The following is a 13,374-nucleotide window of genomic DNA, read 5'->3' as shown; positions in this document are numbered from 1 at the left end:
CAGATAATTTATGGAATTAACTGCTTCCAGTTGCTGACCTGCTATTTTGTAGCCAAATGATAAGGGATCTATCTTTCTATGTATTTGCAGCACATTACACTTGTCTACATTGAGATTCAATTGCCATTCCCTGCACCATGCGTCAATTCGCTGCAGATCCTCCTGCATTTCAGTACAATTTTCCATTGTTACAACCTCTCGATACACCACAGCATCATCTGTAAAAAGCCCCAGTGAACTTCCGATATCATCCACCATGTCATTTATGTATACTGTGAATAGCAACGGTCCTATGACACTCCCCTGCAGCACACCTAACTTCGGAAGACTTCTCTCCATTGAGAATGACATGCTGTGTTCTGTTATCTAGGAACTCCTCAATCCAATCACACAATTGGTCTGATAGTCCATATGCCCTTACTTTGTTCATTAAACAACTGTGGGGAACTGTATCGAACGCCTTGCGGAAGTCAAGAAACACGGCATCTACCTGTGAACCCATGTCTATGGCCCTCTGAGTTTCGTGAACGAATAGCGCGAGCCGGGTTTCACATGACCGTCTTTTTCGAAACCCATGCTGATTCCTACAGAGTAGATTTCTAGTCTCCAGAAAAGCCATTATACTCTAACTTAATACGTGTTCCAAAATTCTACAACTGATCGACGTTAGGTCTATAGTGCTGCACATCTGTTCGACGTCCCTTCTTGAAAATGGGGATGACCTGTGCCCTTTTCCAATCCTTTGGAACGCTACACTCTTCTAGAGACCTACGGTACACCGCTGCAAGAAGGGGGGCAAGTTCCTTCGCGTACTCTGTGTAAAATCGAACTGGTATCCCATCAGGTCCAGCAGCCTTTCCTCTTTTGAGCGATTTTAATTGTTTCTCTATCCCTCTGTCGTCTATTTCGATATCTACCATTTTGTCATCTGTGCGACAATCTAGAGAAGGAACTACAGTTCAGTCTTCCTCTTTGAAACAGCTTTGGAAAAAGACATTTAGTATTTCGGCCTTTAGCCTGTCATCCTCTGTTTCAGTACCATTTTGGTCACAGAGTGTCTGGACATTTTGTTTTGATCCACCTACCGCTTTGACATAAGACCAAAATTTCTTAGGATTTTCTGCCAAGTCAGTACATAGAACTTTACTTTCGAATTCATTGAACGCCTCTCGCATAGCCCTCCTCACACTACATTTCGCTTCGTGTAATTTTTGTTTGTCTGCAAGGCTTTGGCTATGTTTATGTTTGCTGTGAAGTTCCCTTTGCTTCCGCAGCAGTTTTCTAACTCGGTTGTTGAGCCACGGTGGCTCTTTTCCATCTCTTATGATCTTGCTTGGCACATGCTCATCTAACGCATATTGTACGATGGTTTTGAACTTTGTCCACTGATCCTCAACACTATCTGTACTTGAGACAAAACTTTTGTGTTGAGCCATCAGGTACTCTGTAATCTGCTTTTTGTCAGTTTTGCTAAACAGAAAAATCTTCCTACCTTTTTTAATATTTCTATTTACGGCTGAAATCATCGATGCCGTAACCGCTTTATGATCGCTGATTCCCTTTTCTGCGTTAACTGTAGTAGTAGTTCACTAAATTCTTCTACCAATGGTTGAAGCTGCTTTGCTGTAATGTATGGCTTCCTATAAATTGGTGCACTATCCTCTGTTGGTATGTGATCATGCATTAGCTGGGCTGCTGGTAACCTTCCATTCCCACAAAATAAATCTCTAAACCTCAAAAACAAGTTCTCCATAGCCATTCAATCACTGCCCTTCAAATCATCTACTTTCCCTAGTAATACTTCCTTATCGACAGTTTGCTTGTGGCTTTCCTCTGGGCTCAACCTATCGAAGTCCTTATCTTCCAAGACTTCTAGAGTGGCTATTATTGCATCCTTTGGCAGAGTCACCTCCTCTCTGCCAAAACTATCCACACTAACACTATCCACATCTAATCCCGATTACTGTCACTCACATGTGCTAGGCCTCTGTGGATAAAACAATGTGAACTATCCAACTCTTCATTACTTAAGAGTGGTTCAACCACATATAATGTTTCCCTCGGCAAATCGGTTTCCACTGAAACCCACACTGTCTTTCCTGTATCTGCTGGTATTTTAGCTTGTTGATCGATCTTTACTGAAAATGTACAGAGTTTAGCTGGTCTCACCTTCAAGACAGGTGAACCTTGTGCCATTGTCTTAGTTGCAATTGTTTCCCCTAGTTGAAATAGTCTCAATGAATTTCACTGTGCATTGCAAAAGATCAATCTTAGCGTGATGTTTGTTGAGAAAGTCTACCTGAGAATCACTGAACAACCTTCGCCTATGCATGGCAACACCTTCATGTGTTCACTGAACTTAAGTTTCCCAACTGAAAACTCCATTACTGCTGTATCCAATGATTCCACCCTATTATCATATCTCGCAAATCCCAAGTAACCTATACCATAGTGGCCCCAGTCTCCTTCTTCCCAGGGGTCCAGACTGATAAATCTATTTCCTGCCACACTGTTCTGTTTTCTGCCTCCTGTAACAGTTCCCTAAGAGCTTCTACAGTCTGGGTCTGTACATATGTCTTTGCATTTAGATTACAGATTCTATCCAAGAACCCTTCCACAGACTTGCTGCATTGCATCGACAACATACTTAATTTCTCTCGATAAAATCGCACACTGTTCTGCTTTTAGTTACCACTTGTACAATACTGCAGCCCACTCCTGAAATGTATGTGCTTTACTCAATGTCTCATGATAGACAACATATGCTTTGGCGTTCCCTGCCAAATGCATATTATCTACATAGAGGGTTACTTCATTTAGCACCCATGTGCTTCTACAGCATCCCTAACATCCTAACGAAAACTGCCACGTTCCCCATTGCCTTGCCCCCAAAGGGATTAAGCCATGCGACCACTGCTGCGTCATACAGAACAGAAAGCACTCTGATTCAGACTTACTTTCTGTGAGACCCTGATTGTGGCTGATCATGTCTCTCCTTATGAGCCCCTAACTCACAACTAAGTTCAAAATTTCTCTTCTTCATGCTCTCAAAATACTCTGCCGATGCTTGCACTTGCCGAGTTAAAGCAGCACCTGCATCTGTGGTAGTAGCATATCTTTCTACCACTTGACGGTGTGTTTTTTTTTTTTTTTTTTTTTTTGTGACAGTCTTTTTGTTGTCCTTATCTGTGACTCAGCATCTTCGCAGTGTAGTGAGTAGCAACTATCATTTTCATAATATTGTTACTTTCCACCGCTTTGCGTACTTAATGCATTTTACAAGAAGGACTTTCCTTCTCACCTTGTCTAGTAAGTCCCCCCTGACCAATGGTTCTGGGTGACTTTCCTGAAATGTACCCCTTTTCCTAGACCATTCCAGTCCTTTTCCTTCACCCTTTTTCCTTCCCCTTCAAGCCTTCTGCCTGTTGAAGGAACCACTGGCTCTAAAAGCTTGCCTAATTATAATCTTTTACGTGTGCATTCTGCCGCTGCTTGGTGAGTAGACTTTTTAATCTGAGAGAGAGAGAGAGAGAGAGAGAGAGAGAGAGAGAGAGAGAGAGAGGAGAAGAAGAAGAAGAAGAAGAAGAAGAAGAAACTAAAGAAACCAGTAATAAATAATTTAGGAGTAAAGGAGACCACTCACCAAATAGTAGAAACGTTGAGCTGTAAATAGGCGCACACAAAAGAGAAAGAACATAAGAAGAGGGGTTGAGGTGAGTAGCTAATGACTTGGAAGGAGGCAGCCGGGGTTTGCTGGCTAGGAACGAGGGAGAGAGAGGGCAGGCAGGTGTATGGGCTAGACTCGTAATGCATGCCTGCCAGAGCTGGATGATGATCATGACGGTGATGATGTTTGGTTTGTGGGGCACTCAACTGTGCAGTCATCAGCGCCCGTACACAGTCCCAGTTTTGACACAGTCCAATTTTTGCACAGTCCAATCAAGTCACTGTCATGAATGATGATGATGGTGATGAAATGATGAGGACAACAGAGACACCCAGTTCCCAGGCCAGAGCTGGAGGGGAATGGCACACAACGAAGGTGACACGAACTGGGAGGGGGTGACAGGACAGAGGAAAGGAAAAACTGTTGGGTGGATGGTGTGAGAATGGTAGGTTAATGGAAATTGAGGCCATGAGGATTATGGAAGTGAAGGATGTGTTCCAAGGATAACTCCCATCTGTATAGTTCCAAGAAGCTGGAGGTCAAGCAAAGCATCCAGATGGTCCGGATTGTGAAGCAGACATAGAAATTGAGTATGTTGCATTCAGCTGCATGCCAACATTTTGACAGTGGTCATTCAATCTGGTGGACTGCTGCTAGGTTGTCATACCGAGATAACAAGCTGTGCAGTGACTGCAGCAGGCTTGATATACGACTTGGCTGCTTTCAAAGGTGGCCCTGCCCGTCATGGGCATGTGATGAGATTGGATAGCCCTGTGATCAGACTGTGGTATGGGGGGTAGGGGGAGGGGCAGGGGGTGAATCGGGCAGGTCTTGTATTTGGGTCTTCCACAGGGATATGATTACTGAAGTGATTCCCATCATCTTTATTGTGCGCAATTACACACTGCCTCCAGCAGTTGTGCATCATATGCCTAGCCCATAAACATGCCATCCCTCCCAACTGCATTCATAACCAGCAAACTGGCTGCCTCCCTTGAAGCTGCTGGCTACCCACCCCTAACCCTCTTCTTGAATGCTGCTGCTCTCTCTCTCTCTCTCTCTCTCTCTCTCCTTCTACCCATCTCACCTGGCACATCCACTCCACCCAGTTCAACTGCTAAACTGCACTGAGCATCCAGCCAGCACTATGTAGGGCACAGGCATGTGTGCACAGATGTGCTTTGTTTGTGTATTTGTACGTAGCTTGAGAAAGGATCGATTCCAAAAACTACAAATTTTTCTCTCTCTTTTGTGTGTGCCTGTTGATGACTCGATATTTCTGCTATTCAGTGAGCGGTCTTCTTTACTCCTAAATTATTTACATTCTACCACAACTTTCCTACTATTGAAAATCTAGTTATTGTTAAGAAGTCACAGTAAATATAATATAATAAAACAGCCACAGTTAATATACTGCACAGCTTTGCAACAAAGAAGAGAAGTCTGACAGAAACAAGATGGTCACTAAAAGTTAGCTCTAATGGATAGCTGTAGTGTTGTCGATGGGAAAGTATCCTGTAAACATGAGAAACATTTGCTTCCTGCAGGTCAAAATATGACACACTTTTAACTAGTTAAGTTTTCAATTCGTATATAATCACGAAGTGTTTCTTTCTCTAGCCATTTCACTTTAGTGAATAGAGCTGAATTAATCGCTCTTTAGGAGAAAAATGGATTTGTGTCTTATACATTTCACATGATATTTCTTTCTTCATTACTAAACAAATAATCCTAATAAATGCCTGATAAATATGTCTGCTTGTGTCTGTATGTGTGGATGGATATGTGCGTGTGTGCGAGTGTATACCTGTCCTTTTTTCCCCCTAAGGTAAGTCTTTCCGCTCCCGGGATTGGAATGACTCCTTACCCTCTCCCTTAAAACCCACTTCCTTTCGTCTTCCCCTCTCCTTCCCTCTTTCCTGATGAGGCAACAGTTTGTTGCGAAAGCTTGAATTTTGTGTGTATGTTTGTGTGTCTATCGACCTGCCAGCGCTTTTGTTCGGTAAGTCACCTCATCTTTGTTTTTATATATGATAATATTTATAGTTATAATAGAAGATTATTCACAAATTTCAATAATGCTTTCCTCAGTACAAGCCCATTGCCTTAATCATTGTGACAGCTATGATCTACAAAATTCTTAAAGCACATTTTACTTTGCAAAAATCTACTTATTATACATCAAAGGGAATACAGAAGGCAAATGGCCTCAAAAAATTGATATTTAGATTTTTGTGTATTTCAAATGCCAGCTGTTAACTGCGCAAAACAGTTTCTGTTTCATACAAATACAATTTTTTTGCGAGTTATGATCCTGACACTTCGAGCAAGTATAGAAGTGCAACATATGACCACAAACATTCTTTACCTGCAGCAGTAATGAACTAAATTAAACCCATATTTAGAGATCATTGTAAAGATACTTTGTTGGAGAAATGTTTTCGTATGAAAATGCAAAATTTAAATGAATATGTGAATTCTGTCATTTGGACCCAGCTACCAGAAACTGTATTTGTTTGGATTACAACCCTCAAATTTGGTGTTTATAATGACATTTTATGCTTCAATGATAACGTAACCAGAAAACTGGATGTTTTGGGTATATTGGGAAAAAAATCTAGTGGAAAATTGCAAAATCCTTGGTGCAAATAGATAAGAGAGAATCCATGAAGCAAGAATTACTAATTTAAAATGCACAAAAGAAGCTAGACAGAAAACAAGATGGACCAAGAGAAGAACTATACTAAAATTGCAATACTAAGCCTATTAATTTTTCTCAAAACTATATTTTTGACTTTCACGTGCCATTATTTTCGAAACTAATTGGACTAGAAATCTCAAATTTGATCAATTTCTACTCAGGATGGTAATAAGTTATTACAAGTAAATTGAGAACCACTAACCTGACAGAAACTGTTTTATAATAATTAATCCATTTTTAAAAAGTGGAAATTTTATTAGTAAAGAACAAAAAATTTCAAATCTGTAGAAGGCATTTTGTTCATTTTACTTGTAAATGCAGGCATATATATTATATATATTCAGTAAAAATTTCACTGTTTTAACACTAAACAAACAATGGAAAATCCGGGCTGCCAGCGCGCGCGCGTGTGTGTGTGTGTGTGTGTGTGTGTGTGTGTGTGTGTGTGTGTGTGCGCGCGCGCGCGCGCGCACGCGCGTACTGCTGACAAAGGCCTTAATGGCCGAAAGCTACAAGTATGTTAATCTTTTTATTGTGCCTATTGCGACTCAGCATCTCCGCTAGGTGGTGAGTAGCAGCTTTCCTTCTCTGGTGTTGTTACATTACATCCTGGATTCTCCATTGTTTGATTTTTGCCTGACGGCTTTTCTTCGATCCTAACCCTGTGCTGTTTTCCTTTGTAACTACTTTCTTTTGCATAGGGTACACTCTACTTATGAGCCACACTGTATCAACCGACTTGGTCGCGAGCAACAGACGGCCTCAAGACCACGCTGATTGTTGGTGCAGCATCTTATGTCCCACATTACTCCCGCCGATATATTTAAGCCTATTCCTTCAAACTGATCATGCTCCCTGTGTCATTTCCTGTATTTTTTGCATGTTATCTCCCGCACTTTTCCGGTGCCACACGATCTTACATCTCTAACTACGAACCCCTCCGCACCCCCCAAACTTTCTCGATTCTATCCCTGTTCGCGCCCACTAAACCCACCTCATCCAGTCACATCTGCCGTTCCCCTTCTTTACGCTTATCTGGCCTCAAACCTGCTACCCACAGTAATATACATATATTTATTAATGATTAGTTATTCTCTACTGTGACCTTTGTGACTTCTCGCCAATTTTAGTGAGTTATCGCCCTACACTATCGTCGTCTTCCTCAAATTGCATCTCTTTTCTTCCCCCTGTGCATCCATTTCGCCCTTTTCACATGTATTTGGGTGTATTTTTAAATAATTTTTCGCATTTTTCCATCACCATGGATCCTTGCTCCTTCCATCTGCATCAATACAGAAAAGTTTCCTTATCCCTAGCCAGATCCCAGTTCCACACACTGTTCCTGCGTTGTTGCTTGGCTCATGAAATCCCCCCCTAATGGCCTTACCATAAAATTACCCATCTCTGGTTGCCACCCCTCCTTCCACAATGACCTCCGCCTGTCCAGATTCCACCAATACTTAGCCCTCACCAACATACTCCTGCAAAAGCTCTCCATCCTGCTCACTTCCTACTCCCGCCTCGGAGTACCACTGTCCACCACTTCTACAACAACCTCCAAACCCCCCCCCCCCCCCCACGCCCCCTCATAGCTGACAAACCCTGTATCGCAGACCTACTACACTTACCCCACCCTCCAAAACTCCCTCCTCCCACCACCACACAGAACCCAAAACCTAATCAGACCCACAACAGTCATGAAACTTTCCTCCAGAAGCCTTAGTCCCACAGTAATATCAGTCCTTTCCAAAGGCCTCACCTTTTGCCCCACTCCCAAATTCAACCATGCAAGACTACTTAAAGACCTTCTCTCCTTCTCCCGGTCCCTACAGTGGAAACACTTTTTCGCCACCAAGCTGACCAATCAGACTCAACCAAAGACCAATATTGAACCTTGCCTAACTCAGTTCACTTTTCCGTCCAACCGTGATCCACCCCCACTGCCTTCAAACCACCCCCTGTTAACTTTCCAGAATTTATTATCCTTGAACCTTGCCTCACCATCATTCCCCAAATCCCTCAACATGCATACTAACCTTACATCCGCAGAAAGAACCTCAGTCCACCATCTAAAAACTGATCCCGATCTTGTAATCCTACCTGCAGACAAAGGCTCCACCAATGTTGTTTTGAACCGCTATGATTACGTGGCAGAAGGATTCCGTCAGCTGTCAGACACTTCCACCTACAAACCATGCCACAGTGATCCCATTTCAGTAATCCAGCAGTATCTCCAGTCACTACTCAACTCCTTAGGCCCATCCCAGAACCCCTCCCCAGAGTCCATCTCTCTACTTACCCCTACTACTCCCTGCACTCTCACCTTCTACATGCTTCCTAAGTTCATAAACCCAACCACCTAGCACACCCCATTGTGGCCAGTTACTGTGCCCCCCCTGAGAGAATTTCTGCTCTCACAGACCAACACCTTCGATCTATTACCTGGAACCTCTCCTCCTATATAAAAGATACCAACCATTTCCTCGACCGACTCTCCACAGTTCCTTTCCCTTTACCACACGGTGCCCTGCTCGTCACTATTGATGCCACCTCCCTGTCCACTAACATTCCTAATGCCCATGGCCTTACTGCTATAGAACACTACCTTTCCAGACACCCTATGGATTCCACACCAACAACCTCCTTCCTAGTCTCCATGACCAACTATATCCTTACCCACACTTACTTCTCCTTTGAAGGCATTACCTACAAACAAATCCGTGGTACGGCTATGGGCACCTGCATGGCACCATCCTATGCTAACCTATTCATGAGCCATCTAGAGTAATCCTTCCTAACAACCCAGAATCCTAAACTGCTCCCCTGGTTCAGATTCACTGATGACATCTTTGCTATCTGGATTGAACGTGAGGACACCTTATTCATGTTCCTCCAGAACCTCAACAACTTCTCCCCAATTTGCTTCACCTGGTCCTACTCAACCCAACAAGCCACCTTCCTAGATGTTGACCTCCACCTCAGAGATGGCTACATCAGTACCTCTGTCCATATCAAACCTACTAACCATCAGCAATACCTCCATTTTGACAGCTGCCACTGATTCCATACCAAGAAGTCCCTTCTGTACAGCCTAGCCACCCGTAGTCGTCGCATCTGCAGTGACGATCAGTCCTTCTCTAAATACACTGAGGGTCTCACCAACTGTTTTAATTTCTCTCCTTTCCGCTACTTACCCCCTCCCACCTTCTCTCCTGCCCTCCATCTAAACTGCAACACTTCACTGTCTGCCACTCCCACCATACTATCCCTCCCTCTCCCCACCCCAGCCTCCTCCTTACCCCCACCCAGTCGCCACTCCCATCATGCACTGGTGCTGCTGCTCACAGTGTAGTTTCAGCTCTCTGAGACTGCAGACGTGCGTGCAAGTTGCGTTTGCATGAGTGTGCGTGTGTGTGTGTGCGTGTGAGTGTATGCGTGTCTACTGCTGATAAAGGCCTTAATGGCCGAAAGCTATGAGTGTGTGAATCTTTTTATTGTGCCTGTCGCGACTCAGCATCTCTGCTATATGGTGAGTAGCAACTTTCCTTCTCTGGTACTGTTTTAACACTGTTCTTTTCAAAAGTGTATCTATTCAAAGGACGAAATAGCATTGGCAGAATAGACATAAAAATTGCATTTCGTCTCCCCATTATACGATTTGTCAGCATTTTGCTTCAACATATGACAGACGTACACAGAAAAAACAATTCATCTACATTTCATATATGAGTTAAGACTGACTTTTTAGGACCACCAAAACGATGAATGCCTAAAACTGATGTGATCGCAATGTCAGACATTGAAGTCACACTCACGAGGATGACAGTTCAGATCCCCCTCAGGCCAGCCACATTTAAGCTTTCCATAATTTCTCCAAATCGCTTAAGACAAATGAAAGGGCATACCCACCTTCCTTCCTTAATCCAAGCTTACACTCCTCAGCTAATAATCTCATTGTTGATAGAATATTAAAACCAAATCTTCCTTCCTTACCCCAATGTCCAAAGAAGTCTAGAAGTGACTTTTACGCAGCATTTAAAATTGAATGACTGATGATTATTATGATTATATATTGTCACTAACTTTGGTCCAGAGACCATCATTTGGTGGACATATTATGACAGACAGATGATGGTGTCTAAACTGAAATTAGTTGTAAATTTGAATATAACATATATTGGATTTAATATCTATGTTTTTTTTTCCTTTTCCTCTATCTGCTTTAAACAAGAATGGTCTTTCTTTTGTCACCTTTCTCTGCCTCATTCACTTGTCTGCACAAGATAATCTGAATAACAAATTTCAAGAAAACTGACATGTTTATGTATTACTTTGTTTTATGATGTCATAACAATTATAAGACTATTTGTATAGCCCTTACAAATAAATTGTATTTTCTGGACAAGTCGCATATTCCGAAGTGCTGACACAGTTCAGAGTATCGGTAGGTAAAGACATAATCCTTTATGTGGGCACGAAAGAAGTTTGGTGCTAGCATACACCATGATCATACAATGCAGCACAAATGAAAAGTAAATAATTTATCTTAAATTTTATAACAGAGGTGATAGATAGGAACATCACAAAATTAATCTGAACACCATTCCTGCTGAGTAAAACTCCCATTCAGTATTCACAACATTACGTCAAACAGTGCCCTTAAGTTTTAGATTTTGCAATATTCTGACAAGAAATAGTTGCCAGCGTGAGTTCTACACCTACACCTGTACTGATACTCTGCAAAAAACTGAAAAGCGCCCAGCAGAAAATATTAAGGTGCCTTCGTGTTCCATTTGGATACATAGCCAATGAAGAATAGTTGTATAAATGCTTCTGTGTGAATGGTAATTAATCTAATCTTGTCTTTACAGTCCCTATGTGAATATCGCGTATGGGGCTTTAGTGCATTCCTCATTTAATACTGGTTTTCAAAACTTTGTAAGTATGCTTTCAGAGCATAGTTGGCGTCTGCTATGGATGAAACACATTTGTGATCATTCGTGCGCTGTTCTTTGTATACATTGAGTGTCCTCCATTAGTCCTATTTGGTATGGGACCACACATTTGTGCAATATTCTAAGATGGAACACATGATTTTTTTTTTTTTTTTTAAATTTTATGTAGTGTCATCTTTGCAAACTTGTTGTCTTTTCCCAGTGTTTTATCAATGAATCAATGTCTGCCACCTTATTTACCTAAGAGTGAGCCTATGTCATCATTCTATGAAGAGGGTCATTTTGTTCCAGATATCTTGATAGATATCTTGAGCTCAAATTATGTTTTGTGGTTCTGAAACAGCTAGATGCAACATGTGCTTGCTTCCTACAGATGGTCAAAGTTGGTAGCTTAATGGATCTCTGGTACATTACAAGTAATAGAGGAGCTCATTTATACACAACTTCTCTGTAGAATCTGATAGATTTTCCATCATACTTGTAGCTTTATTCAATTTCAGCAAATTCAGTTGTTTTTCAATGACCCTGGCACTAATATTTGTATCAGAGATATTTCAATGGTGTGAAAATTAAACTGGGGCACTACTCCTAAATTTTCCACGGTACAGAAACACTTGACAATAGAGTTCAGCAATTCTGCTTTTGATTTGGTACCCTCAGTTCCAGTTTCTGTGTCATACTCAGGTATCTGGACACTAACTTTGATGCCACTGAAGCCTTTAGACTGCAACCAGAATTATTTTGGATTTGTTAGAGGTCTTTCCATGAGATTCTGCTACGGCAGACATTGAAGATTTCGGGCTTTGCTCTTTCAACTGCCAAGTGCTTTTCCTTTATCTATGCCATGAGTAGTCAATCTTTCTTACCTACCACCAACTTGTATATCACGGTTAGTAGTAAAATTTTCTAATCGCCCACAGTTAACAGCAGTTCTGGTTTATAAAGAAGGGAAACAACCTTATTTTGTAAAATTTATAAAAGCAGAATTACAGCAAGTTAAAGCAGATACATAACAGTCATTACGTAACATATACTTTCTCAACATTTTTATGAAAACCTAATGAACATTTTTCTATAACCCTCCTACCCAGCATGACAGATGGCACACCCACTGGTGGAGAGTTGGGATTAGGTTAACTACCACTGATGTATACTGTTATACCCTGTGTTATGCCTCAGTCACTGAGAACAGTTTCGTAATGGACATGCTTGAAGAAGTCACATTTATTTGTTGCCATCAGATCCAATATACACTGACAGAAAAAAATTGCAACACCAAAAAGTAATTAAAGTGGAGTAATAAAATTTCGAAAATATGTGTGTCCAGGTAATGTGTTTAAGTGATTAACATTGCAAGATTACGGGTTAATGTAAGTGCATGATAAGCCATTGTAAATGAAATGCAAATATGCACGCATTGTGTTGTACAGGCGCCAGATGTCAGATGTCAGTCCATGGGATGGAATTGCACGCCTGTTGCACTTGGTCGGTCAAAAGAGGTACAGTTAATGCTGTTTGTGAAAGATGCTAGAGTTGTTGTCCAATGATGACCCGTATGTGCTCGACTGGAAACAGATCTGGTGATCAACTAGTCCATGGCAACATGTCAACACACTGTGGAGCATGTTGGGTAACAACAGAGGTATGGTGACCAGTTATCCCATTGCAAAACATCCTGTGGAACACAGTTTAGTAGCAGCAGCGCAACAGGTACAATAACCAGACTGGTGTACAAATTTACAGTCAACGTGTGCAGGATAATCACAGGAGTGTTCCTGCTGTCGTACAAAATTGCACCTCAGACCATAACTCCAGGTGTCGGTCCAGTGTGTCTAGTACACACATAGGTTGGCCGCAGGCCCTCAATTGGCTTTCTTCTAGACAACACAAGGCCATCACTGACACCGAGGCTAAACCAGCTTTCATCAGAATACACAACAGACCTCCACCCTGCCTTTGAATGGGCTCTTACATGACACCACTGAAATCACAAATCGTAGTAATTTGCGGTCAGTGGAATGCAAGCAACAGGGCATCTGGTTCATAGCTGT

General features: G+C 41.9%; 1 protein-coding gene across 1 annotated transcript in view; it reads right to left on the bottom strand.

Moving 5' to 3' along the window:
• The window catches only part of LOC124545758 (codanin-1), a 166,602-nt gene extending 160,919 nt beyond the window's left edge, over positions 1–5,683 (bottom strand). The window contains exon 1 of the mRNA XM_047124701.1: positions 5,679–5,683. Within this exon, the coding sequence (XP_046980657.1) occupies positions 5,679–5,683 (5 nt within the window). The remainder of the gene's footprint in view (positions 1–5,678) is intronic.
• Positions 5,684–13,374: the final 7,691 nt, after the last annotated feature.

This window comes from Schistocerca americana, chromosome 8 (assembly GCF_021461395.2).
Source record: "Schistocerca americana isolate TAMUIC-IGC-003095 chromosome 8, iqSchAmer2.1, whole genome shotgun sequence".
NCBI lineage: Eukaryota > Metazoa > Arthropoda > Insecta > Orthoptera > Acrididae > Schistocerca > Schistocerca americana.
The sequence above is the reverse complement of the archived record's forward strand: the minus strand, read 5'-3'. Positions and strand labels throughout refer to the sequence as shown.